Source organism: Pempheris klunzingeri, chromosome 2, assembly GCF_042242105.1.
Source record: "Pempheris klunzingeri isolate RE-2024b chromosome 2, fPemKlu1.hap1, whole genome shotgun sequence".
Lineage (NCBI taxonomy): Eukaryota > Metazoa > Chordata > Actinopteri > Acropomatiformes > Pempheridae > Pempheris > Pempheris klunzingeri.
The window spans coordinates 22,749,784-22,776,750 of record NC_092013.1 but is presented as its reverse complement, the minus strand read 5'-3'; the positions used below and the strand labels follow the sequence as shown (position 1 = coordinate 22,776,750).

General features: G+C 40.6%; 3 protein-coding genes and 1 pseudogene across 3 annotated transcripts; 3 read left to right on the top strand and 1 right to left on the bottom strand.

Moving 5' to 3' along the window:
- Positions 1-509: 509 nt before the first annotated feature.
- On the bottom strand, positions 510-9,646 carry dnase1l4.1 (deoxyribonuclease 1 like 4, tandem duplicate 1). Its single transcript, XM_070849888.1, has 10 exons — positions 9,534-9,646; positions 4,919-5,004; positions 4,356-4,444; positions 3,820-3,906; positions 2,723-2,835; positions 2,386-2,498; positions 1,664-1,821; positions 1,429-1,525; positions 1,241-1,316; positions 510-991 (listed from the first exon to the last, which is right to left on the bottom strand). Exons 2-10 carry the CDS (start codon positions 4,997-4,999, stop codon positions 822-824), a joined length of 984 nt encoding a protein of 327 aa, XP_070705989.1. The 5' UTR covers positions 5,000-5,004; positions 9,534-9,646; the 3' UTR covers positions 510-821.
- A 5,051-nt stretch (positions 9,647-14,697) lies between these two features.
- On the top strand, positions 14,698-15,855 carry LOC139207754 (nuclear factor 7, ovary-like; annotated as a pseudogene).
- Positions 15,856-19,056: 3,201 nt separating this feature from the next.
- LOC139212946 (nuclear factor 7, ovary-like) lies at positions 19,057-20,626 on the top strand. The gene has a single exon (XM_070843531.1). It carries the CDS (start codon positions 19,174-19,176, stop codon positions 20,563-20,565), a length of 1,392 nt encoding a protein of 463 aa, XP_070699632.1. The 5' UTR covers positions 19,057-19,173; the 3' UTR covers positions 20,566-20,626.
- Positions 20,627-22,651: 2,025 nt separating this feature from the next.
- LOC139214292 (complement C1q subcomponent subunit A-like) lies at positions 22,652-26,598 on the top strand. Its single transcript, XM_070845108.1, has 7 exons — positions 22,652-22,724; positions 23,625-23,808; positions 24,175-24,351; positions 24,642-24,718; positions 25,408-25,524; positions 25,735-25,815; positions 26,255-26,598. The coding sequence occupies exons 2-7, from the start codon at positions 23,646-23,648 to the stop codon at positions 26,405-26,407; spliced, it is 768 nt and encodes a 255-aa protein (XP_070701209.1). The 5' UTR covers positions 22,652-22,724; positions 23,625-23,645; the 3' UTR covers positions 26,408-26,598.
- The last annotated feature ends 369 nt before the right edge of the window (positions 26,599-26,967 follow it).

The following is a 26,967-nucleotide window of genomic DNA, read 5'->3' as shown; positions in this document are numbered from 1 at the left end:
TTAAAAAACAGATTTGTGTGACCAACAACTTCTGTCTACTGTCAGTCAACAGTTGTATTTGCAGACTCATTAGACTTGAGTGTAAAATGTGTTGTTTAAAGCTAGTTATGTTGAACTAGTTTCTTCCTGACATGAAGCACAATGCAACAAAGTTAATTGCAACCCAGTATTTGTTAAACCACTTTAACAACTGTATACAATCAACACTTTTTCACTAACTGAAAAAATATTTACTTATAATTTGTTCTCCTGTGATTTCTGAGTTCTCTGAGAGATGACCGCTGTCTTTGTTCTTTACTGAAAGTGCTTAGTTCAGTGCACAGCAGCTGTGCGTCCACATGGACAGTGAGGACAGAGGAGTAAAACCAAAGCATTTCTCTGCTGTGACACTAAACTGAAAATCAATCATTCCATTGTTAATTAAAAAACTGAAGTAACATCAGATTTCCCCTTTAAAAGAAGATGCAACTCATAGATTCAACACATTCTTAAAAAAGATACTGATAGAATAAACTCCAACCAGGCCCAAACCTGGTATCCTTTATTTCACTTCGTGTGACAATGTGATACAATGATTCAGTCATAAGACAAGACTAGCTGAAACAGCCAGTTCATGTCAGTTGGGGATATGAGCGCTCATCTAGAGAATCAGACAAGAGGCAGTAATCAAGGATGGCGCCAGAGGTACAGCGTTGTGAACCCAGAACATCTACAGTGTCCAGTGAGCAGCTGGGGTCTAGTGCGACGGTCAAGTTGAACACTTGTTACTGTAGGTAAAGGGCTTAGTTTATTCTGCTGAGTGTTGTGGACAGATCCACGGTTTAAACACCACCTCCGCGGTCTATCTTGGCCATCTTCATCCGGAGGATCTGGATCTCCATGCTGAGCTTCTCCCTCTCCAGCATCAGGTTTTCCCTCTTCAGCTCCAGCAGGTCCTCGTCCACGGCCACGAGTCTGCGAGGCACCGACTGAGGCTGCTGCTGCTCCACACCTGCAGAGCAAAAAAAAAAAAAAACACCATCCAATGAGTCCTGGAGCTATGTCACGATGGGTTGGAAATAGTCCAACGCATAACCCCCTCAAAATGTGGAATTACTATTTTTAAATCACTGGAACTAAAAGGGGCAGAGCTCTGAGAGCTTATCTTAAAATTATGACTTGGTGTTTTTCCAAATATCTATCAGTGATGAAATTCAGTTGAAGTCCATAATAAGTTTGGAAGTATAATTGTTTTAGTTACCGTCGTCTTCATGTGTTGAGTTAGTCAAGGACTTCATCTCCACCTCCACGGGGTAATGGTCGCTCACTTTCAGAGCCTGAGAAACAACAACAGTTATTGATCAGGTGACAGGAGCTGCTGTCAGTTTTCAATATCTGACCCATTTAGAGTGAAGATAGTGAAATAGTAGAGTGAAAACAACAACACACCTTCTCCTCGCTGAGTCCATATGCCTTCTGGAAGTTGAAGGGTTTGGCAGAGTTCGGTACCACAGCCTGGAGCATGTCGTCCCCGTAAACCACAATCCTGAGCGCAGACGTACAGGATGTGTTTTTACTCGTGTTACTCTTGAGATGCTCACACTATGCTACTGGTTCTACTTTCATATGGAAAGACTCCATTTTCTATATTCTCTTTTCCACTGCTGGCGCGTGTGTGTGCTACCTGTCGTATGTGTGGTCGTTTCGGTTGCTCGCAGTGGTGTCAACATCGTCTCCAATCAGCCAGTGGAAGTTCTTGTCGCTGCGGATACGGATGCTCTTCATGTCCTTTTTGGAGACGTACGTGCCGTCCGCATTGAAGTCGCCCAGGATCATGACGTTCTAGAGCGAAGAGGTGGCAGAGCATCAGCACATCAACATCAACAACATCAACTCTTTTTTATACTGTTGGATAGTTCTTTTGATTACATGTTCTTGCTGTTTCCAGACCTTTCTGTCGGATGAAGCACACTGTTCATTACATAAAATTGGAATGGAGTTATTGGGTTGAACTTTCCGTGTTTAGATATATAAGATTGCATCTGTTGCATCTTTTAGCTATTTTGATCACTTACCCAATTTACAATCATATTTCCATTGCTTTTAATTATATATTTCCACAATTTATTGATTACTTTTAGTAATTTCAAGCATTGGTCCATGAGCCGTTTCAGCATTTACCCACTCACTCACTATTTCAACTGTTTGTCGCTATTTTAACCATTTATGCACTTTCACCGCTGTTTGAGCTTTCTGTCTACCTCTATAATCACTTGGTAACTAGTGATGCTGTCAGTGTACTGATGCTGTCAGTGTACTGATGATGTCAGTGTACTGATGCTGTCAGTGTACTGATGCTGTCAGTGTACTGATGCTGTCAGTGTACTGATGCTGTCACGTCCTCACATCAGTCCTCCACTTCTGCTTGACGTGCTGGAATACGTCATAGAGCTCGTCCAGCTCTTTCTCAGAGTCCTCTGGTTTGGTGTGTACCGGGATCATCACTAGGTCCTTCAGCACTGTGGTGGGCACACACACACACACACACACACACACACACACATTAACTTGGAGCCCACTGCGGTTGTTTCCTCCTGTGAACTCTGATATTACATTTTATTACACTCAGACCTAACCCCAAACCAAAGCCTTACCCATAATCTAAAGAGGTTGATAACAGACAAAGTGTTATTGCCGTTTCCTGATTCTTATATCTGAAAATATTCTCTCTCTTGTCTCTTACCTGTATTGAGGCATCTGAATCGCAGGATGTAGGGATCTCTGGCGAAAACGTCTCCTCCCTCGGTCACCTGGTCATCAAACTGATAGGAGCCCACCAAGTCAAGCATGTCATCCCTATACACACACACACACACACAAATTATCAGATGTCTAAATGACAAATCTTTATCCAGATGTTATGACTGAACTCCTTCATTTCTGGTTCCATATGCTAGAGGTCCATATACAGTGGGTCAGAATATTTTGCTTGAATTCATCTATTTGCTTTGGCTCAGTGTGGCCCAAACTAAATGATCTGTGATCACTAAATCCAAACAGATGTATTTTTGCAAAATCCTGCTTAACCTGTTGAGCCCTAGCCTCTATTTTGGAGCTCTCGAAAATTACATGCCCAAAGTTAATGTTTACAACCACAAGTTAAGGTATCATGATAAAGGTAAGACATAATTTATAGTTATGGCGTCATAAAGTCTCCGCTTTCATACGACACCTCGTTTGTGTGTCTAGCATGAAGCGACATACCGGTAGCCACAAAAATGTTTCAGTACGTGGCGCTATGATGATTTTCATATGTGGTCGTTAGTTTGCTTGGTGTTGCAATTGTGTTTAGGTAAAAATGGTTCACATGAGCTTGTAGCCGAGTCTGTTTAATTTGATGTGCAACGTGCGTATGTTCATACATGATGAGTGTACTGCTGGCCGCTGTGTTTTAAAAGAATTAGCCTGCAGAGCCCAATTGGGTTCAACAGGTGAATCCATAGCTTTCATATTGCACTGGTACCCTTTTTAAAGCTTGCATCTTAACCACAAACCCAATTAGCACCTCTTGATTGACTTTCTTTGCCATGAAAACGTGTCATCAGAATCTATGGTATCTGACTCGGACCCAAGCTGATCACTGTTCTTCAAGAAAGATGATGCTACACATTATTTATCATTATGCACCATTTAGTCTACAAGAGCTGAGTGTGAGTGAGAGGTGAGCTAGCCTCGACCAACAAGAAGATTTAGGCTTGTGTCAAATTATCTGCTCCACAGACTTTGAACTACTTATGACTCAGTTGGTCCCTTTTATGGGGAATCACTGAGAACACTCACCTGTACAGGAACATGAACTGCTCCTTGTAACGGGTACGGCCCAGACGACTGCTGATCTTCAGAGTGTAGTGATGCGTCCGGTTGGATCTGGACGGACAGACAGACAGACAGACATGTTCATCTCCTTTCTCCTTACATAGCTCCAAATCATCTTCAGATCAAACATCTTTTCAACAGCTATTGGATGGGCTGCTGTGAAATTTGGCTCAGACATTCACTTCCCCTGAGGATGAACTCTAATCGCTCTAGTGATCCTCTGATGTTTCATCTAAGAGCGTCATCAGGTCAAACTCTTGAATTGTCTAATATTTATAAGATTTTGGTTGGCATTCCCATCAGCCTCAGCTGTGCTTTGTGTTCAGTGCTATTTACCAAATGTTAGTATACTAGCACACTAAACTGAGACGATGGTTCGGCATTGTCACTGCTCTGTTGGCACTGGGATCTTTTTTTATTATTTTACGTAACTTTCTGATCTTAATAATAATAATAATGGTGATGATGATGGTAAAGATAGAAACAAAGCCTGCACTCACTTGTTGAGTGCTTCCAGGAAGATTTTAACAGAGTCTCCGCTGACGTCCACCACCTCCAAGATCACGATGATGTCATATCGAGACACGATCTGGGGGCAGAGAGAGAGAGACAGAGGGATGGTTTTGTCTTAAAACCTCTGGCTGCTTTTACCGCCTCATGTAAACACGGTCTCAGTCCTGATTGGCCCACACAGCCCTACTAGCATCTGACAAGGTTTGGAACACACACTGTAAGTCATTCCTTAACGGCTTTAGCAATTTTGTTACAATGAGGAGGACAAAGAACAAAGAACAAAATTCGATATGTAACAATACAAATGTTGAAAAGGACTTGAAACTGTTTCATCTGCTGCAGTGTTTGAGGGCCAAATCGGCTCTTTATCAATTCTTATTGATTCTCTTCTATCAGACTAAGAGACAAAACACTGACAAAATTCTAGTAGGAGCAGGTGACAGTGTTGCAAGGCCTTTACAGTTTTTGTGTATTTGTGTTTTTACAGTCAATCAATCTTTATTTATATAGCGCCAATTCATAACAGTGTGCACACACAAGTCATTGTTACCTTAACCAGGACACTGAGGACATCTGGGTCTGACACTTTGTTTTTTCCAAACTTCTGGATGTTAAAAGATGCTATCTTCATGGTGGCTGCAGAGGAGACAGAACAAGGAGTGGAAACATCACTGGTATTTTAATGAGCCTGTTTGTGTCTCAACATGCAACAGCATGTGTGGCATTACTGATACATTAAACAAGCTGGTAAGTGTGTGTGTGTGTGTGTGTGTGTTTGCAGCTTTTCAGTTCACTTCAACTGAAGCCAAAAATTCTCATGGCACAAAGAAAAGATGTTGAAAGAGAAAATGTTTTAGTTTAAGAGCACGCTATTAAGATGCTGGCAGCCTGTTTTATTGAGACCGACTTTATACAGCAGCTGTATGGCAACTGAAAAAAAAATCTAAGATCGTTCGATTAAATTGGACATTAATTGATCAAAAACAATTTTAGTATAATTTTTCACCACTTTATCTCAGTAACTGTTTCTGTATATAAGCTATCATGAGAGAACAGGATGATGAAAATGAAGCTGAATTTAATTTCACAAAATGTGAATTTTTTGCAGTGAATCGTTGGAACATAAAACAAATTAAGCACATTTTTGAAACAAAAAGTAATTCATAAAAAGGTAGTTTGGGGAGGTTAAATGCAAATTCACTCCAAATGAACAAATACAAATTCTCATGGCGTTTATTTTTGCATTGCTTTTAAATATTGTGGCTGAATCATTTGTCAAGCTTGATTGAATGTTTTGGTCAGGGTTTCATTGTTCATTTATAAAAAAAAAAAGAAAAAGCCCTTTCGAGTCCACAAAGTTACTGTTTTGAAATGATGCTGAAACAATGAATTAAATCAAGTGCTTTAAAACAGAAACAGAGGGACCGTTGAGGACTTACTCTTAACATGTCCAGTCACATGTGTCTTTACGTCGCCCCTCCCTAAATCCCCTGTCAGCCCCTGTCTCGACTGATCTGCCCACCTGCAGCCATCTGCTTTACATCAACACAGGACATACTGTACTAACAATGCACTGAAGATTTAGCTTCCAGAACCGCTCTGTCAGTTTACCCTGTAGATCTCCACCCTGTTATTTACCTGCCATGTCTGAAGGAAAAGTTTTTGTCATGGGAAAAAAAAAAAAAAAAAACAGTTCGAATGTCAGAATACTTTGAGACTTAAGTTTTAACTGTGAGGTTTGAGTCTTTTGAGAAAAAAAGTTAGAGAAAGTAGTCATGTCTTTATATATATATATATATATATATATATAAAAGGAATACTATGAGAGTTATTTCATTTTAGTGTCCTTAAGTCCATGATAGTGAGATGCTTGGTGGTGGTAACTTCAGATGCACCACATCCACGTTGGTCTCACCTGTTAAGTGCAGGTATTTAAATGAACATTTTGTAATTTAAGACTTATTTCCTGTAAACATAACTCATCCTGGATCCTGACTGGGATCATTCGAACTCACACTGGAACAGTTTTTGACGAGGGAGCAGTCATGTAGTCATGAATGATCTGGTGCTTCTTCTTTTTTCTTCTTCTTCCTCTTTTATACAGTCTTACAGATAGTTTTTGCCTTTTATTGTTCTGTCTGTCTGTTTTGTACATATTTATTGTTTTGCACTAGTTGTATGTGCTTTAAAAGCCCATTTAGGGGCAGGGGCAGGCACCGCTAAATAGCAAAGGCCGTAAATGCTGTTGTGTGTGGCATCAGTTTATACTACATACATTAAATTGACTGTTTTCTTCCAAATTAGTGACTAAAACTGCTACTATGACTACTGTATAAATAAGAAAGACTTTCATCCCAACTAACATTTTATTCTCATGACATTTTGACTTTATAATAAAAACATTCAGACTTTATCGGAGTGGCCCTAATACCCTGTCCTAACATGGTGAATGTATAAACAGGTTTATTGTTTATTCCCTTCGAGCACTAACTTCGTGAATGAACACGCTTACTGTATGTTGACAAGATAACAAGCTCAGGTCCCATTTAATAAACTTAATACACTCACATTAAATTTGTTTTTTTGGTTTACAACAATGTGCACCGCTATGTAACAACATGTGTAACATCAAAGCAGCAGTGAGCAGCCGGAGGGCATTATTAGTACATGACTCTGTAGGGCAGCGTCTCGCCACAGGAATGTACTGGTAATCTGTCAATCTTCCTAAGCCTGAAGTAGATCACACACCGCTGGTAGCATGCGGGACACTTCCCAGCTACGTATCATTCTTTATTTGTATCTATTCATGCATTTATTTCTTTGGTAGCTTGTGCTAAATGGAATATTATTTAAATAGGCTTTGTTATTAGCTCTAAAATGCACAACTGCATTTAAGTAACAGTAGGAGCCTTTGAATATGTTTTTGGCACCTAATTCTGTAAAAAGACGCTGTAAATCGCTGGTTGTGTTATCAGTTATTTTCATAAAGACTTCACCCAAGAAAGAAAGAAGTCAATCAGGTTAGATTGTGGGCCATTGGTTGGATAAAACCACCTGAAGTCGTCACATTGGGCACAAAGAAATTATTATGAGCCTTATTTGTGATTTTCTAACATTTTTATAGACCACGTCTGTTCAAACAGAAATGTCGCAGTGGAGTATGTTTTCCCCTCCCTCTCTGACACTCATTCATTACCAGTTTCACAGGTGACTCATAAAACAACAACATCCTGTGCAGCACTGAGTTTGCATGCGTGTTGTGGAGGTTGCTTAGCTGGTTTGCATTCATCCTGCTGTTCAGCCAGGTGATCAGTGGAAACAGCCACAAGATGCCAACACACACAAAGCGAATATGTTTCCTCAGAAATAACACATGATGACATAGATATAAACACTGAGAGTGTTATCTCAGTGTTGCTCTAACAAGCTGAACTTCTTGTGAAACTTTGGTTTCATAACGGCTAATCTGTACTGATGGTGAGTGTTGTGATGTACTCTTTCTGGATGGTTGTGTGGGCATATTGTTGTGCTTTTGACTTCAGGGCCACCGTACTTCTTTTCCCTCTGAGCCCCTTCGCCAGAGATCCAGCTGTTACTTGTAAATCAGTTGAATCTCAAGGCCGATCTAATGCTGTGTTAACCAATTTGGATGATGCCTGTTATGTCGCCTGTTAAAAGCCAGTCCAAGCACAGTCAGATGTCTCCCCTGCTGTTGGGTGGATTGAAGTGATTTTTGGTACATTTATGGCCCCCAGAAGCTGAATTCTTTTGTTTTGTTGGTCCCCTGACTTTTTCTTCAAATGCAATCTTTATCACTCTTAATAGAGCGTCTCTCTATTTTCAATCAATCAAATAATTTAGTTTTCCGGTGTAACTGGCCTTTAGTACAGTGCAACAGACTGTGACCACTTAAATATTTGAACAGAGGAAGACAGTAGGTGGAACACTGCATACGTCCAGCAGCTTACTGGCAGTTTCAGGTTTCACTGGTATTTTATCTCTTTGTTCTCCAGTGACCATGTCCCACAGCTTTAGGCATAACATAGAAAAATATTCAAAGTGGTGGAAGAACAACTCCGATCTTTTAGGTTTAACACTGTATAGAAATGTTCTGTTACAAGTACATTTTAAGTACAATGACCTATTTCAGAATAATATATATTATACATTTAATGTAACTACTTATTATACTGCTGGATAGCTTAATCTCTAATAATACATCATGATGTAAATGTTAATTGTATTTTGTATTGATAATCTGACTCTTCAAAGTAATTGGTAAATAATGCTCTGAAATAATTATAGTAAGTAAAAAATAGCGTGAAATGGAAAAAAAGTACCTCACAAGTGTACTTGAGTCAGGACTAGTCAGGTAGGTCAAGTAAGCTACTTATGATCGACTGAAATGACCGCAGTGTTAACCTTTAAGCAGTGTTTATGTTTTTATTGAGGAAATTGAATGTTGTATGTGGAATTGTGTCACAATGTCACATTTATGTAATATAAATGTATTCCTCATTGAAAAGCAGTGGATCCAGTGGAGTCCGGTAAAACGTTAGTCCACAACATTCATTTGACGATTGGACTCTAGATTTTACATGAAACATGAGATAAAACATGTTGGTGTATCTCAAAATGTCAACTCTTTATGAACTCTTGTTATAGATTAGTAACACAATGATTTTGTCATAGCTTGTAGAGACAAAAATAAAAATCTTCAACATATTTTACAGCAGAAAAATTCTGCTGTTTTCAGACTGTTGCATCCAATTCTGTGGACTTTTATTATTGATGCGACAACAAATACAAAGCGCCTGGCCACACATCAATAAATGACCTTTCCTCTAAATGAGCATTTCTACTATTCACATGTCCAGTAAGTTTCACTGTCAATATATGCTTAAATTTGACTTTTGTGTAGTTAGGTTTACTCTGTATTTTTACATTGTTATTTTAGCACATTAAATGAACAATTTCAGTACTTCTTCTACCAAATACACGACAAAGAAAAAGCCAAGTTAATCAGCAATACCTTAGATCTGTACTTCAGTGGCTCGACTGTGATAGTGAGCCTGTTAATGTAGGTGTACAGATGGAAGAAGGAAGTCTCATTGTCTAAAGACCTGTAAAGCTCAGCGTGAGGACAGACAGAAACTGTTTCTCACCTGCAAGAGGAGAATCTGCTGCTGACAGGAGATTAGATCAACTTAGTTGGTTCCCGGTATGGTTTAAATAAAGTGAAGAGAGAGAAGGAAAGCCTTGTAGACTCCACAACGAGCTGGATCTTGAATCTGTTGTCACAGCCGGGGGCAAAACATTCTATAGTGTCTAACCTCAGGCAATATGATTGGTCGAAGGCCAACCAATAGCAGAGACGTTTCCCGCCCCAACATACATAATGCTTTCCTGCTGCATATGTGTGTGTGTGTGTATGTATGTATGTGTGTGTGTGTTTGTCTGTGTGTGTGTGTGTGTGTGTGTGTTAAACATCTGGTCCACAGCAGAGGAACATTAAACTTGTTTGCTTGTTAGCAGCAACAACATGAACCCACAATGCACTGATACAGCAAATCAACAGGAAATGGTTAACCTGCCCAAAACAACCAAATACATTTGGCTTGTTTGAGATGAATTATGCTAAAAAGCTGCAGTCCAGTTAAACAGCAGACGAGCCTTTCTAAGATAAGATAAGATAAGATCAACTTTATTAATCCCGAAGGAAATATTTTGCCAGAATACAATACAAAAGTTGAAGCAAGTATACACAATTACAGAAAGGAATTAAATGAAAATCAAAATAAGTATACAAAGTACATTTTCATACATTTTTCGCCTTATTATTTAGGGTTATTTAGATGGTGGAAATATGTGTCAAAATGGAAGCAGTGTTTTTACAAATAGTCAATTAATTGCTTGCTTAGCTGATGACAAGTGTCAACTATCATTTCAACATGGAGAAAAAAAGCACCCATGACGGGTCAGAAAATCATACATATAACAAGATAAAGCTAGAGACAGACTCAGACAGAGCTGTGAAGGCCAGACACTGATAGCTAGTGATCAGACCTGGAATTAATCAGACTTAAAAGACAATGCAGTAAATTACAGTCAACATTTAATAACATGCTTTGCATTAAGATCGGCACATGTTAAGAGTTGTGAGATGAACGATGAACGTTCGTTTTCTAAGCTTCACAACAGAGAACACAGAGAGGAACACGCCGTCACTTATGGCCTCTGACCTGGAACACGACCACGAGTTGTTTGGATGTCTTCATCAATGAGCACTCATTGTGTTGTACAGTAGGAAATATGTCTTTCATTGCTCTTTCGGTTTCTGCATAGAGCAAACAGAGGTCATTTTTGGTTAATTTCATGTACCAAACAGCATGATGTGTTGAATGATGTCTGATGTCTGAGTAGGTAAGTAGGTCAGCATTGTATTTAAGTACAGTAAGTTAGTTACTTTCAAACATTTCACAAATACAGAGATCATCGGAGAGATGATGAGATGGTGGAGTGGGACGTAACTTAATCATCAGTCATTAAAGAACTGGAACAGAAGGCCTTTAATCAGTCAGTATGATTATTATTCCTGGGCCCCCTTGATCACATCACTCCATCTGTGGTTGCATTTGAAATGTCAGATTGAGTTATTCTATCTTCATCACAAACTTTAATCTATACAAACATAAAGCATGGTCATAATCACGACAGCGTTTTACTCATCAGATTTATTAAATTTTCTAATGTAGATTTAAAGAAGGAGAGTGAAAGTAAAAGTTATAAATAAGACACAGTTTTCCCAGATGATGGGTCAGGCGTAATTCAACAGCCGGCTTAACGTCCGTCTGTTATTTTGAGGATTCTCACATCCTGCTTGTTACCAGTTGTTTTATATCCCCTCACAATAAATAAATAGCATTAAGGTTGTGATATTGTATCTGAAATATTTGATTATATTTTTCAGCCTCTCTGGGCTGATAAAAGTTGTCACTGACAACTTCAGAACATTAGTTCTGTAAACTTCCATATTTCATTCACAGCTGTGAGATGTGTTTGAAAGTTCTGAAAAAAAACTTAAGTGGACTATAATTTAAGGTTGTTTTGTCATTTCATCTTCTTTTTCCAGGTTCCAGTTGCTTATTTGCGCATCCAGCAGCTACCGAGAAACATTATCATTCATTTGGAGTCGTGTTTCTGGCACGTGGTGACTTTAAGTCCAACATTCTCATTCTTTTAGCTCTGCTTCTGGTCTCCACCAACTCCTGAAGGAAATATCTGACACTTTAACCACTAAATTCTTCACTCTTGTGCCAAGCTTTTTACAGCTTTTTCACTGTTCAGTCAAAAACTTAGAATGAGTGGTGAATGTGAACCAAAGCAGTAAAGTTGTGGCCGGGCAAAGAGACAGTGCTCACGTTTACATGCACATTAATAGTCCACTATTATTCCGAATGTGACAATATTACAAATTTGATACAGGTTGTGTAAACAGCATGCAGGTGGAGAGCATTAGCTGCATGTCACGTTTGTGTGTTTGAGCATGTCCCATGTACATGTGTATACGTGCTTAATGATCTGCAGTCAGTTTTGTAGGATCAGCAGATAAATAAAATCATTATGATATGGATAATCGGTCCTGGCAGCCCTGCAACCATCCAGCAGCTCTGTAAAGGACCAAGAGGAGACACAGGTTTATTTCTCCAAAGAATGAAAAAAATGTATTCACAAGAATACAAAGTTCTGAACCCATAAAAGAGCTCAGCTTAACAGAGCTCAACCCAGTCTTCCAACTAACTGACCTAACAAACCGAACACAGGGGGGGCATATATTCTGGCTGATCAGACCGTTTTGCACACACAAGGGGAGCCGACACCAAGACAACCGACCAACAGCAAATCAGCTCCAAACAAACAAAACAGGGTCAGTGCAACAATTCTAACAAGTTAAAACAAACCAAAATTATAAACTAATTATATACTATTGTCGTGACCCGGGCCCACTCCCTTATTGGGTCCTTATTGGATCCCCGGCCACCAGCAACATGAATCAAACAGGATGCAGTTTAATAGTTTAATAGTTTATTTGCCCCCCCCCCCCCTCTTGGTACACTTGTCAGACCATCACAATCAGCAGACACACTAGCCAGGCAGTTCTAACAGTCTATAGAAAACACACGTGAGTAAAAAGGTTTCAGAGCATTTGCATTACAGTGGCACCGCACACACAATTCATAACCACACAGTTAAGTCACCGCAACCCACACTATGCTGCTGGCAGTGTGCTGTAACCACCTGTACACCCGTAACTAGAAGGGGGACAAACACACAGATGGACAAACGGACAGACAGACAAACAAATTAAATAACTAGCTCCGTCTGGGGGGACTGGCGGCTCGCCCCTGGCCACCCACGAGGCCCACTCCCCAAGCGGAGCAAACAAAAGGAACACAAACCCCGACCAGTCCAGTTTCCCCTACTCGGGCACCCCAAGTCCGTCCAGGGCTGCTCCTGGTGAGGCCTAATGTCCTCCCTGCATGTGCGTCATTCCAGCAGATGTCCTGGGTCAGAACCAGTTCTAGGCAGTGACACACAGACACACACAACATCGACAGGGAGAGAAAGGTGGAGAGGGAACGGGGGAGAGACCAAGAAGGAAAAGCAGTATGTAGGCAGCCAAACGAACACACACGGCCCAGAGGCACCAGTCCCTCTCCGCTGCCGTCCTGGTTCTGGTCACTCCACCTGTGCTCTGCTCTGCTCTCCTCGAGTGCCAGAGTGTCTCCTCTCTTTGTCCTGCTCAGCAGCCAGTCAGTCACTCCAAAATCATCAGCAGCTGGCTACTGATTGCCAATTAATGGGCAGGGCTGCAGGTAAGGTACACACCCTTCCCCCTCATCACCCTCTGTGGACACAACCAAAACAAGACAAAAACACACATCCCTGGCTGGGATGTGACACTATACTTGTATATATATACAAACGAGTGCACAAAATCTACTATTAATACTTCAACTAACTACTACGGCAACTGGCTAATTAAGGCAAACTTAACTGAAACTAAAAGGACTGCACAGAAATGAACTAAATGAGTGCACAACAAATAGAAACCAATGTGCTGCAAACAATAACATGAGAATGATATATGAAACTGAAGCAACGTGTCATCATGTATCTGTCAGCTGATGTATGTGCCATGAGAGTGTGGTGAGCGTAAGGTCGAGTTAGGAGAAGTAAAGTTGAGTACCAGAGGATAACATAGATAGCATTAGAATTAGATGTGTGGCAGCAGGCGCGGCCATAAGGAAGCAGCTTTAGGTTCAGAATTCACAACAGTTTGTTTTCTTTTACTAACAAACCAGAGACAACAGGATTCCTAAAAAAATGTGTTAACGTGATTATTCATTAATAATTATTGTCACCCAGTTTTTGCTCTGTTTCCTCATCATTATCTATTATATAGTCCTCGATTTGGACTTATTCAGAAACAACTTAGTAGCACTTTAATTATCAAGTTGTTAAAAATCTCATTTGTTGGTGATCACTGAATTTTGTTTGTGGCTTTTTTTGTATCTCATCTATCTGTTTTAACATTGTCATCCGTCTTGGAGACGGCTTAACGACAGAATACTACTGATATGGTTTTACTCCGATTTTCTTTGTTGTGACATGTTTCTTGTGATGTATGAAAATATCAACAAATCTCAGAGGAGTAACAGTGTAATTTTCCGTTCACACAGACACAGAAAGCCTACAAGACAGAACTTGTCTTGTTTTCTTAGTGCTTTTCCCATGAAAGGTATGTTCACATAGCATGGCGATCTCAAAGCAGTGTGGCAGTTTGTGTTCGTCATATTTATCATTAGTTTCACTCTAAATAATCATGAATCTGAAACGCTTTGATGGTCCGATAAAGCTCTACGTCATCTCTTCCGTCATCTGAGACAAACAGGAATTACATTTTTTTCCCTTCACTGCTCATCCAGAGACGTGCACACGCAGACATGAGAATACCGATCTTTATAACTGACTGACAGAAGAGAGGTACAGGATGTAAAACTGGAACACTGAATACTAATTCTACTGTTAATATTAAAAAAAACATGGATCTAAGCGAAAGTAACTGAGGTTACTGCAGGGAGGGTCTTCCTGTTTTAGCATTCAGCCTGGTTTGTTTTTAGTGTCACTCAAGGAGAAATTGGCTTCCCTTTGGAGAAGGATCTCACCTGTCCTGTCTGCCATGACATTTTTAAAGACCCTGTTGTTCTGTCATGTACCCACAGCTTCTGTAAAGCCTGTGTGCATGCATGGTGGAGAGAGAAAGTGATGAGGGAGTGTCCGGTTTGTTAAGGAAGACCTCTCCTGAATAATCCATCACGTAACCTGGCATTAAAGAACCTGTGTAAGGTTCTCCTCTGAGGATCTCTGAAGTCCACACTCTGAGAGATTCAAACTCAATTCAAAACATACAACAACCACAGATTCAGACCCATCCATGAATTTGGCACTGGACTTCAGGAAGGAGCTCCAGAAGTCCCTGAAGCCCCTACAGGACAAACTGAAGCTCTTTGAACAAGTTAAAGGAAACTGTGACCAAACAGCAGAACACATTAAGGTCCAGGCCCAGAACACAGAGAGGCTGATTAAGGAGCAGTTTAAGAAGCTTCGTCACTTTCTCCAAGAAGAAGAGGAGGCCAGGATCTCTGCTCTGAGGGAGGAAGAGGAGCAGAAGAGTCAGGTGATGAAGGAGAAGACTGAGGCTCTGAGCAGAGACACAGCAGCTCTTTCAGACACCATCAGAGCCACAGAGGAGGAGCCGAGAGCTGAAGACGTCTCATTCCTGCTCAACTACAAGGCTGCAGTGGAAAGAATCCAGCAGCGCCCCCTGCTGGAGGATCCACAGCTGCTCTCAGGAGCTCTGATAGACGTGGCCAAACACCTGGGCAACCTGAGCTTCAACATCTGGAACAAGATGAAGGAGGTGGTCTCCTACACTCCTGTGATTCTGGATCCAAACTCTGCTCATCCACACCTCCTCCAGTCTGATGACCTGACAGGTGTGAGATGTGGAGAGAAACAGCAGGTTCCTGACAGACCAGAGCGGTTTAACTTTTATTGCATTGTTCTGGGCTCTGAGGGCTTTGACTCTGAGCCTCACAGCTGGGATGTCCACTCTGGGCCCTGGGTGTGGCAGCACAGTCTGTCCAAAGGAAGGGAGACATAAAGTCTGGATTGTGGCAAAAAGAGTTTTCTGATAGTAGATATGTAGCAGTCTCCCCATCAGACCCTTCCACTGTTCTCCGAATTTAAAAGAAGCATCAGAGGATCAGAGTTCATCCGGACTGGAACAAACTGTTATTCTCTGATCCCGATACTAACACACACATTCACACCTTCACACACACTTTTAGTGACATCCTATTTCCATGCATTAGTAATCAGAATGAACACCAACTAAAAGTATTACCATTGAAAGTCTCTTAAATGAGACGACCAAACAGTTATGGTTTATGTCAATATATGTAACTGTCTTTCTATATACAGTATATTTACTTTGCATTAATCAAATATTACAGTGCTATCATTTGTGTAGACTTAGACTTTACTTTATTGTACCCTTGTAGGCTTGCAATGAGGTACATACAATGGAGTCATAGCAAAAAAAATACTGTATCATAATGTCCATAGAAACTACTTCATCTTTTCTTCAGATGATATTTATGATTCCAGATTTATTTTTATCGACTTCTTCCTTGTCTTTTTAGCAAGCTTGGATTGGATCAAGGCATGCTGACTGTGAAATAAAAGTAAATTTGATTTGGCTGATTGGTGATAATGGACACTGTTGTGCTTTAACAAGTGGTAATGTTCAATTGGGCTATCAGAAATAATTAATAATTATCAAAGATAATTATTAAAATGAATGGAACTTTGAATAAAGTCCACCTCGATTGGGGCACCACCTCGAAAAACGAGGAAAAGACAGCCGTTTTAATTCATTTAGTCTCATAAAAATACTAAACTATCAATTTGGAATTATGTTTTATAATTAATTTAATAATTTCTACCAAAATTACCACATTGATAGCTAGCTGAAGGATTTTGGAGTTCTTGACAGTGTAGAGGTTGGCAGTGTTCACCCTTGTATAACATTAAAGGAGACAGCAAGTATTAAAACATTTATTAAAACAGAGCAAAATTCAGGGACATCATTTGTTATTCGTTAAGGTGAAGGACTTGTACTTTGGTTGTAAGTACAGCTGAAGCAGAGTAGGTATTAAAGACATCTGCTGTTACAGAAACAAAATCAATCAAACAATCTAACTATGTCTCTATGACTAAACTAACAAATAATAGGAAGAGTGTAAGAGTGTGTGTGTGTGTGTGTGTGTGTGTGATAAGGCTGAGGAATGTGAGATGGGCCCACAAAGGTGGGGCGGAGAGCCCAAATGGTGATGGCCAGACCCCCTGGGGTGTGGGGCACAGGAGACAAAGGAAGCTAAGTGCTGTTAGCTTAGCTTTGTCTCTCAGTGGCCTGTTGCAGACTGTGTGTGTGAGAGAGATAAAGGTGTGCAGGTTAAGACAGGATGGTTAGTTTGTAGACTAACATCAACTAAACTTAATGGCTGCACAGTCTGCACCAGTCCTAAAAGGGGTAGAAGAAGTGTCCTTGAGGGTGCTGCTTTCTCAGCCTGTTGCTGGAGGAAAGGTGTGGTTCGTGTCCGTTGCTGTGTGGTTGCAGGCTGGAGGAATCCGATCGCTCCTTTGTTCCTGTTAGTTAGCAGCTCTGTGCTAACTTGCTGGTGTGCTCTTGTTGTTGGTTATCAGCTGGCAGACTCTGGGTCGTGCCTGCTGGCGCTGATCTGCTTACTTCAGGCAGGACCTTGTGTCGCTACCATGAAGGAGGTGGCTGCTCTGGACAGACCACACTGAGGCAGAGCTTAGCTGAGTTGAGCTGGTCTCTCCTCTGCAGGAGGAGAGGGAGCAGAAAAGAGTGGTCTCTCCGCTTCAGGAGAGACGATGAGAAAGAGAAAAGTGGTCTCTCCACTTCAGGAGAGACGATGAGAAAGAGAAAGTTCAGTGGGGGTGAACTGGTTTTGTGGGCCTGCGGTCGTAAAATCATGTGCCCCCTCCGGCCAATGGTGACTGTGGAGCTGGGCGCGGGGGTGATTTCACACCTATCTGTGAAACTGGGGGCATTGGGGAAAGGAGCCCAATAGTTTTACAGACAAAGAAACATGCGGTTTCACTATGTGCTGTTCACCGTATAGTGAAGCCCAACAACACCTATTGAGTAGTTCCGGTGAAACTGTCTCTTCACCGTTCTAAATTAATAGAGTAACCATAGCAACAGGGACACAGTCAGAGCCTCTGTTTATAATCTGTTGCAGCACTTTTCCAAGCTATCTTATTTCAACAGTGATTGTAACACCGGTCCTTCAGTGTCTCATCCTCTGAACACCACAACATGGAGACACATGAGCCGCAGGAAGTAGACTGATCCCCTCTGAACTCACCGAGACTTTGGATCACATGGTCACTCTCTGATCTGGAGCTTTTGTCTGCGATCCTGAAAAACTGCCACTGTGTGGAAAAATCAGGGCAACAATCCTGTAGGGTGAAGTCGGCACAAGCCGTCATCTCACATCTCACAGTCAGCTCACAGCTTCAGGCTGCAGCCAACAGTAACATTATACACTACCATTTATTTGTCTGTGAAAGTCTTGATAATGATCTGGGGACAGTGACACAGCTGGTTAGCTAGCTAGTCTTGTTGTTAAAACATTACAACAAGGCGTGGCGGTAGTAAGACATGATATAGCCGGTCTGGCAAGATGGACACAGCCGGATCCCGCTGGATGGATGAAGGGAAGACATCTTTGCTCTTTAGAACTGCTACTTTATGCTGAAGAAAAAGAGGGAGCAGATATCAGGTCACGCAGGTCTATTATATACCACTCATGTGGACCTGGGTGGGGCCCGTGCATGGCACAATGGTGCGAAATAAATCTTCAGGACTGCAGATGCACGAGGGGCATACGAAATAGAATAACATCGATCTGTACTAGATATTTGATTTATTTGATAGATAGCAACCATTAGTTTAGAATTTGTTTTAAATAGTTTCAAATTAATGACATGTTATTTTGAATTCCTTCCAATTTAATTCTCCAAGGTGATTTTCTAAATAATTTCATAACATGAGTAACTAATTTTGGTAACATCACTTTGATTTTATTTACTTTATTTATCTTATTTACTTCTGACATAGTTTTAGTTTGGCTGTCTCCTGAATGCTGTAGTAGTGGGCAGACATGGGGGCACATAACCACAAAATTATACTCTTACTGCTTAAGTAAGAACGTGTGTTTTAGTGCCGTGCTTGATGAAGAAAAGCCAGCAATGACGGTGCCGTGACAGGAAAGTCATGCCTTATCTGTAAAGTAATGATTCAAACCTTGACACAGATTTCCTGACAAAGCTCCACCTCCAACTCACCTGAGACGAATCAGGAAACAGACTGATGTTCCTCCACCAGGAAGTGACACACACACACCGAGTTAGAAAGTCTCTGTCAGACCAAACCCACAACCTCCCCTGACGGAGGAAAGCTACAGCAGCAAGTACTGCAATTTTGCCGCGACACTGCTGACTGCATTCACGGCTGGGAATTTAGGAGGGAAACAATGACTTGGAGTGAATGTAACTTTGAGTGTACTTTCTAGAGAGCGGGCAGGAGCTACAATTGGCTGACTTCCTGTTTACTTTTCTGCCTGGTCTCTTACAACAGTAAGAGAGAGAATGTCTTTCCGGTCTGAAGAGGATCTGTCCTGTCCTGTCTGCCAGGACATCTTTAAAGATCCAGTCGTTCTGTCTTGCAGCCACAGCTTCTGCAAAGACTGTCTGCAGACATGGTGGAGAGAGGAACGTTTACGAGAATGTCCAGTTTGCAAGAAAAAATCAAGAAGTGATCCACCCTGTAACCTGGCACTGAAGAATCTGTGTGAGGCCTTTTTACTGGAGAGAGACCAGCAAGCTTCTGAGGCTCTCTGCAGTCTGCACTCTGAGAAACTCAAACTCTTCTGTCTGGACCATCAGCAGCCAGTTTGTCTCGTCTGCAGAGATTCAAAAACACACAACAACCACAGATTCAGACCCATCCATGAATTTGCACTGGATCTCAGAAAGGAGCTCCAGAAGTCCCTGAAGCCCCTACAGGACAAACTGAAGCTCTTTGAACAAGTTAAAGGAAACTGTGACCAAACAGCAGAACACATTAAGGTCCAGGCCCAGAACACAGAGAGGCTGATTAAGGAGCAGTTTAAGAAGCTTCGTCACTTTCTACAAGAGGAAGAGGAGGCCAGGATCTCTGCTCTGAGGGAGGAAGAGGAGCAGAAGAGTCAGGTGATGAAGGAGAAGACTGAGGCTCTGAGCAGAGACACAGCAGCTCTTTCAGACACCATCAGAGCCACAGAGGAGGAGCTGAGAGCTGAAGACGTCTCATTCCTGCTCAACTACAAGGCTGCAGTGGAAAGAATCCAGCAGCGCCCCCTGCTGGAGGATCCACAGCTGCTCTCAGGAGCTCTGATAGACGTGGCCAAACACCTGGGCAACCTGAGCTTCCACATCTGGAACAAGATGAGGGAGGTGGTCTCCTACACTCCTGTGATTCTGGATCCAAACACTGCCAACAAAGAATTTATCCTGTCTGAAGATCTGACGAGTGTGAGACGTGGAGAGATTCAGAATCTTCCTGAAAACCCAGAAAGGATTGATTACCATCGGTCTGTCTGGGGCTGGGAGGGCTTTGACTCAAGGAGCCATAGCTGGGATGTTGAAGTTGGAGACAATACAGCATGGTTTGTTGGTTTAACAGCAGAGTCTGTCCAGAGGAGGGGATGCATGAAATCAGGGTTCTGGCAAATAGAGTTCTACAATGGTAAATACAGCGCACGCTCGTTAGGAGAACCATCCACTGTTCTCCGAGTGAAGAGGAAGCTCCAGAGGATCTCAGTTCATCTGGACTGGAACAGAGGAAAACTGTTGTTCTTTGATCTTGATACTAACACACACATACACACCTTCACACACATGTTCATGGACAGACTATTTCCATGCATAGGGACTTTGAATGAACTCCCCCTGAAGGTTTTACAAAGAAAGATCTCTGTGACAAGAGAACAATTCAGTTAGAGACGATTGTAATGCACAGCAGAGATGCTGTCTCATGCTTAAAAGGACCATTGCTGTATTTCAGTTGGTAATGGCAATATTGCATGTAATACTGCTAATTTAGACACCACGATTTAGATAACTATGTTATCTGTGTGGTCCTGAGGTGCAATAACATTTTAGATAAACACAGTCTGAAGAATAGCACTTAAAGCTGCAATGCTTTTTCACTACTAGAAGTAAAACAATTTCAAGTGGGCAGACACACAACACTGACATATCATCTCCATGTAAAACTGTTACATTTGCAAACGACAAGCAGCAAGCAGTAGTCAGTAGTATTAGTAGTACGAATAAGCAGACCCTCTAAATAGAGGTACCAATACCACACAATCAAAGTATCCAAAGTAAAACTATTGGTTCTATAGAAAATTTGGTTTTACAGACTATTGACTGATATAATACTTAATATATCATATATTATATGATATATAATAATTTTACAAAATGCTTCACAGAAGAAAGGAAGAAGCATAACTAGTGGAGGAGGAAAGAAAAAGATATTTGTGATACACACCATGGAATTATTTTTTGGATTTTTGTAAACTGTCACAAGGCAAAAAGGTTGGAAATCTCTGGCCTAATAATTAACTATGTGTTTTAGTTTATAAGCTTGTGTTTTTCATTTTTCATTTTTTGTGTGTATTTCACTCTGAGATGTTGTAGAGTAGAAGTGTATAGTAGCATAAAAGGTATCTCAATAAGTCTGTGTGCACTGACCTCTGCATCTCTTGCAGGTAAATAACAGATTGTTCAGTATGTTGCATCATATGACCACATGGCGGCGTCCCAAAACTGTTGTTACCTCACAATGAGTTTAGTTAGAGGTTAGTTTGTAGGTTGCATTCATACCATTAATGCTGGCAGTTTGAATCTATTCCATTATAAGTTATTTAGGATTTGTTTTCCAGTTGGAAGACAATTACATGTTCCTTTTTTTTTTTTATTCCTCTTACTTTCCTTCTTTCTTTACTAATTTCTTAAATCATGCCCCTCTTTTCCTTCTTCATCCAATCTAAAAACATGAAAATGTTCTGTATCTGGTGTTCAGGGTTTTCACCCACACGTTACATTAAACAAAACTCCTTCTTCGCTAATTATTTGGATACTTGAATACATCACAGTCAGAGGTTCATGTGTTCATATTTTAGATTCTGAAGGCCACATATTCTAACACAAAGGTGTGCTTTGTTACATGGCCATCGGTGATGTTGGGTAGGCTACAAGAAATTTGCACTTGCTTAAGATTTATTAAACCACAGGAATGGAGCTTTAAAGCAGTCCCCCTTTAACCTGAGACAGACTTTGACCATGGCTTAGATCTAACTAATAGTCAAACAGACAGACATCTAAATGAATCTGCTTCACCAAGCTGTCAATGTAGAGTTTAAGTAGGACTAGTTTGCAATGAATTCTGAGTGAATTAAGACAGTTTGTGTTACTGATTGTTACAATGCAAACATGGCATTTAGCTCTGAGTTAGCCTGGTTGTAGAGCAAATAACCTCTTCAGTTTTATAATAAGCCAAGCTATTTAACTTGCATTAGACTAATCTAAGAGAATAACCTGGGGTGAGGAAGGGTGCTTGGGGCGAGTAGCACATGGGTGCAAGTTCCCTGAGCAGCAAGTTTGATTCCCAGTTGGCCAAATTACTTGCTGTATTTCGTTCCTCCACTCTCTGTCTCCATGTTTAGTTATCAAGTTATCTTTCTGCACTGTTGCTGAATAATCTAAAAAAAAAACACTTAAACATATAACACATATAACACTAAAGGCCTAAAGGTCTAAAATATCTTTGTGAAACTGGTCCCACATCTCAAACAAGTTGCTCTGGACAGTCTGTCTTTCTGTCAGATCATGAGTTTCATTTCCTTGCTGATTTGGTACAGTGTGAAATAAGAGATATTCATTCCTGGTGTGTGTGTGTGTGTGAGCGGGTGTGTGTATAGACACGTATGTGTGTATGTGTGTGCATGCGTGTGGGTGTGTGTGTGTATCAGAATAAGTAAGTGAGTCTCCCTTCAGTCTAATGAGAAGTTGACTTGATCTGTACACTGAAAGAGGAAATCCCGTCCTTTCATCACAGCTCCAAATCTCTGGTGGGGCAGAAAACTCGGCTGGTGAGTAAAATAATGTCTCCCAACATTCAAATGTGCTGAAATCCTGCCTATGATGTTTTTTTTATCAACATTACAACATCAAAACAGCATAACTTAACTCAACTATTTTATAATTCAAAGATAAACTAAATGTTGATTTGCATGATCAAACCTCTGCAAGTGGTTTTTCATAGACATAAACTGAAATTAATGGCTGATAGGATGAAAATCAATGTAAAAACTGTTGGATGTACGATTATTAGTAATCCTACCCACGTATGTGTTTTAGATTTAACTAGATTAGAGTAGATTTTAACCTTGGTGGTGTCGGACTGTTAATCAGCAATGATGTCTTTCAGCTTTACTTTTTTCAATTGTTACACTCACAAACTTTGTATTTTTAGGTTTTTGTGTGTGAATAAATTCTGTGTTTTGTGCATGTGTGTGTTTTGCAAACCAGCTTGCCTCACACGGCTCCTTGTGGAACAAATAATTGTAGAATAAAAAATTGAAATAATTTCTTTCAAACTGCCTCTTATTTACATTCATTTTAATATATTAATTAAGATTCTAAAAAGTCTTTTTTTATGTTTGAATCAGGGGTAGAGCAAACATTTTAGAAATCATAAAGTCAAAGCCCCCCACATACCACACTCCAATGCCAAAAAAGTAAAGTTTTAATTATTTGGATTTTTGTATCTATTCAGTTAATCATATTCTCCTGTAAAATGTGAGTGATGAATGAGTGATGTTTCAAAACTTAATTAATTAAGTATTCTATAAATACTGGAACCATTGTATAGATCCAAGAGAAGTATACAAGATCCAAATTTATCTTCCAGCTTCCTCCCACCATTTTGTCAAGTGTTTTTATTTCCATCATCACCATCACCTTCGTCTTCTTTCTCTTTTTTCATGTAGTTAAATCCAGTGTTTTGGACAATGGGAGGTTATTATGGGGTTGCAGTTCTGTTGGGTGTGGCCTTGCTTCTGATGAGCGGCCTATGCGATGTGAACTGTGGAGGAAGGGATGGCCACGCGGGACTGGCCGGAGCCCCGGGCAGAAGTGGTTGGCCTGGAGCAAAGGGAGAGAAAGGAGAGGCAGGTAAAAGTCTCCTGATGATACAAACGCAGAGCGGCTGCCTGCTGTGGTCTTTTATGGTATATGTTTTGTGTTGAGCAAAAAAGTTTGAAAAACCCACCAGCACCAAACAGCAGGCTGTTACAAACAAGTTGGTGAACATAGTGGAGCATTTAAAGAGACAGATATTTCTATTTAAGTGTTGGTAGAGACCAAAAACAGAGCCAAAAGAGAGTGAATATTTGAGATTATTATATTTTGTACGGTGAATGACATATGAATGACATATTATATATACATAATATTTCTTGCTTCTCTGTGTTTGCTAATAGGTTTGTCAGGTTTGCCAATTTTTTGTTCGTACCTTGACATGTGTCTTCTTGTCACCAGCTGTGATGGCCAACAACATGGTGGATACAGCCGTCCTGCAGAAGCTGAAGGGGGAGATGGGGAACCGGGGACTGCAAGGGGTCATGGGTCCTAAAGGTTTCAGTGGATATCTGGGACCGGCGGGTCCACCTGGAAAGCCTGGTCCCCCTGGCCGCAATGGGGGAAGCTTCAGCCAAGGTGTGACACGACGTCACAACGTACAGCCTCCAGTATACAACATAACATACAGTGTATCTAAGCAAGAGCTCAAGACAGGCCGTGATATGTGGTGATTGTATCACAGCTAAGAGGCATTATTCAGCACAACTTTATGGCTTGTGCGCTCAGCAGTGTAGATGTATATGTGCATATGTTTCACTGATCTCTTGTGGAAGGTGATTTTTATTCCTGGTGTGTGTGTGTGTGTGTGTGTGTGTGTGTGTGTGTGTCTGTGTGTGTGTGTGTGTGTGTTTGCTCTCTGCTCTCAGAACAACACTCAGGTCACCAGGCCCGTTCAGCCTTCTCAGCGTTTCGGACTGACACCAGTTATCCGACCTATGACGAGGTTCAGTCTGCCGTCCATCACACCTCTCTGACTCTCCACGGTCTCTCTGCTGGAAGAAAAGAAAAGAACACTGCATTTTAATGCAACATTAAGCTGCTATTTCACCTTAAAAAAAACATCTTCCAAATCATTTGGTGTTACACTGATTTGTAAAAAGGGAGAATGGCGCCTCTTAAACTCCAATCTGTGCCCCGAACTCCTGTTCTTGCTTCCATGTAACTTGGGTTGGGCAGGTACGATCTCCCAGGAGAAGTGCATAACACTTAACAGAACTTTGTCACACACCACCAACTTTGGTCCTCAGCTATCTGTAAGAAGAGGCTAGCTCGATAATCTCAGCACATCATGGCAGAGATGGAGAAACCGAAGAGGGCGCTGGCTAAAGAACCTGAGAAGGGACAGAGGAAGGCATAATTTGTGTTTATGATGGGGCTGTTGCAAGTGATTTGCTCCCTGAAACTGTAAGAGCACCAAGTTGCAGAAAAAAACACAACCTGCATCATGTGTCGTTAAAGGGTCAGCTCACATCCCTCGCATTTCACACATAACGATAACTGGAAAATATAGGAACGCACAGCAACAAAATTTTCACCCTGTATTTTACCTTGTTCATTTTACATTTTACAGCTTCTACCAGCTTATTATTTATCTTCAACTCTTCTGTATGTGTGTGTGTGTGTGCATATCAGACAATAACCTACCAGAATACTGTGGTCAACACATCCTCCGATTTTAATGCTGCCACAGGACAGTTCGTCTGCAAAGAACCTGGTGTTTATTACTTCACCTTCACCTGTGTCGCTAAGGTAACCAACTGCTGCTGCTGCCATTCTTCATATAAGATATGCTGAACATTTCGTAAAATATATATGTTTTAGACATCAGAATGTGTGTTGACTACCTTCCAGCCATGAGTTTGATCTATTTTCAGTAACAATTTACAGTTGTCTAAGATATGTAATCGGCTCCAGTATCACACCATCTTACAGTTGTGCTGTCTGTTGTGTATATTTTAGGTCAGCATCTGTCTGTACATAGCCAGTGATGCTCTCACCGACAAGCTGGGATTCTGTGATTACAACGTGAACACTGATCAGGTCAGTTTCAGAGTACCATGGAGACAAGGAGGCAAAATCTTTGATAAAAACACATCATTTAAGTTTGGCACAAGAAGAACGACAGAAACTGTGACTGTGGCTTTTTGCTGTTTATTTAGTAAATTATATATAGCATAATAATTTATAATTATTATTTATAATGAATTTAATTAATTTATTTATTTACAATTTATTAATAAAATGATAAATAACAGAATTTCACCCATTTTCCTTAGAAACTTTCCATCTCTGAGGAGTAAACGCTGTACACATAAATCTTTCATCCATTATTGTTGTTCATTGTTGTATCCTGACACAGTTTATTCTGCTATTGGATCACTGATGGCTTACAGGGCAGAATAATCTGTGGCCTCTATTATATATGAGCATTTGCGCTTTGTCATGAAGTTTTGCTGTGATTGGCCGTGCTGCGTTTCAGGTGCTGTCAGGCAGCGTGGTCTTACATCTGGCAGCTAAAGAGAAGGTTTGGCTCGAATCCTTTCGTGACCAGCAGAAAGCCACTGATGCACAAGACACCAAAGCCAAACAGATCATCTTCAGCGGCTTCCTGCTCTTTGCAAATCCAAAATAAAGTTCATTCACTACAGCAATTCATACCATTTAAAAATCTCAGAGTACAGTAATATTTCTGAAATGCTTGTTTAGTTTGGATTTGTTCACCTGATTTCTTTCCTTCATGTTGACTCATGTAAACCACCTTTGAATGCGGACTTTCTCTGTGAATGCAACTAAAATGAAATTAAAGTTTGTTAGTGAGTATTGTTTCATAAGTTTAAAGGCATGATGTAAAAGCATGATACATAATATAATGATAAAAATGTCATTACACAAACGATCTTTACTTTGTTGTAGCCCCGAAACCATAAATGTACCACTGCTTTGATGTAATCATAGTTCACATAGTTTAAAAACTTAAAAATGTCCTGTCATAATGTTATAATAAAATATGTCTATAATGCAGGATGACCACTGCTAAACCCAGCTAGATAATCAATTTGGTGCTGGTGCTTTTGGTATTTCATACTTTCATCAGAACATATGTGAAAAAACTATACACTGCAATACATGAGTATACTGCATGGATCTAAGTGTGCGAAAACCTCCTTTATTCCAGTAAAATATGTCTAAAAT

Excerpts from the sequence above, each read along its gene's own strand:
- LOC139214292 (XM_070845108.1), top strand. The coding sequence starts at position 23,646 with ATGGGAGGTTATTATGGGGTTGCAGTTCTGTTGGGTGTGGCCTTGCTT. Across the intron at positions 23,809-24,174 it reads GGGAGAGAAAGGAGAGGCAG|CTGTGATGGCCAACAACATG; the intron begins GTAAAAGTCTCC and ends TCTTGTCACCAG. Across the intron at positions 24,719-25,407 it reads GTTATCCGACCTATGACGAG|ACAATAACCTACCAGAATAC; the intron begins GTTCAGTCTGCC and ends TGTGCATATCAG.
- LOC139212946 (XM_070843531.1), top strand. The coding sequence starts at position 19,174 with ATGTCTTTCCGGTCTGAAGAGGATCTGTCCTGTCCTGTCTGCCAGGAC.
- dnase1l4.1 (XM_070849888.1), bottom strand. The coding sequence starts at position 4,999 with ATGAAGATAGCATCTTTTAACATCCAGAAGTTTGGAAAAAACAAAGTG. Across the intron at positions 3,907-4,355 it reads TTCCTGGAAGCACTCAACAA|ATCCAACCGGACGCATCACT; the intron begins GTGAGTGCAGGC and ends CTGTCCGTCCAG. Across the intron at positions 1,822-2,385 it reads AGCAGAAGTGGAGGACTGAT|AACGTCATGATCCTGGGCGA; the intron begins GTGAGGACGTGA and ends TCTTCGCTCTAG.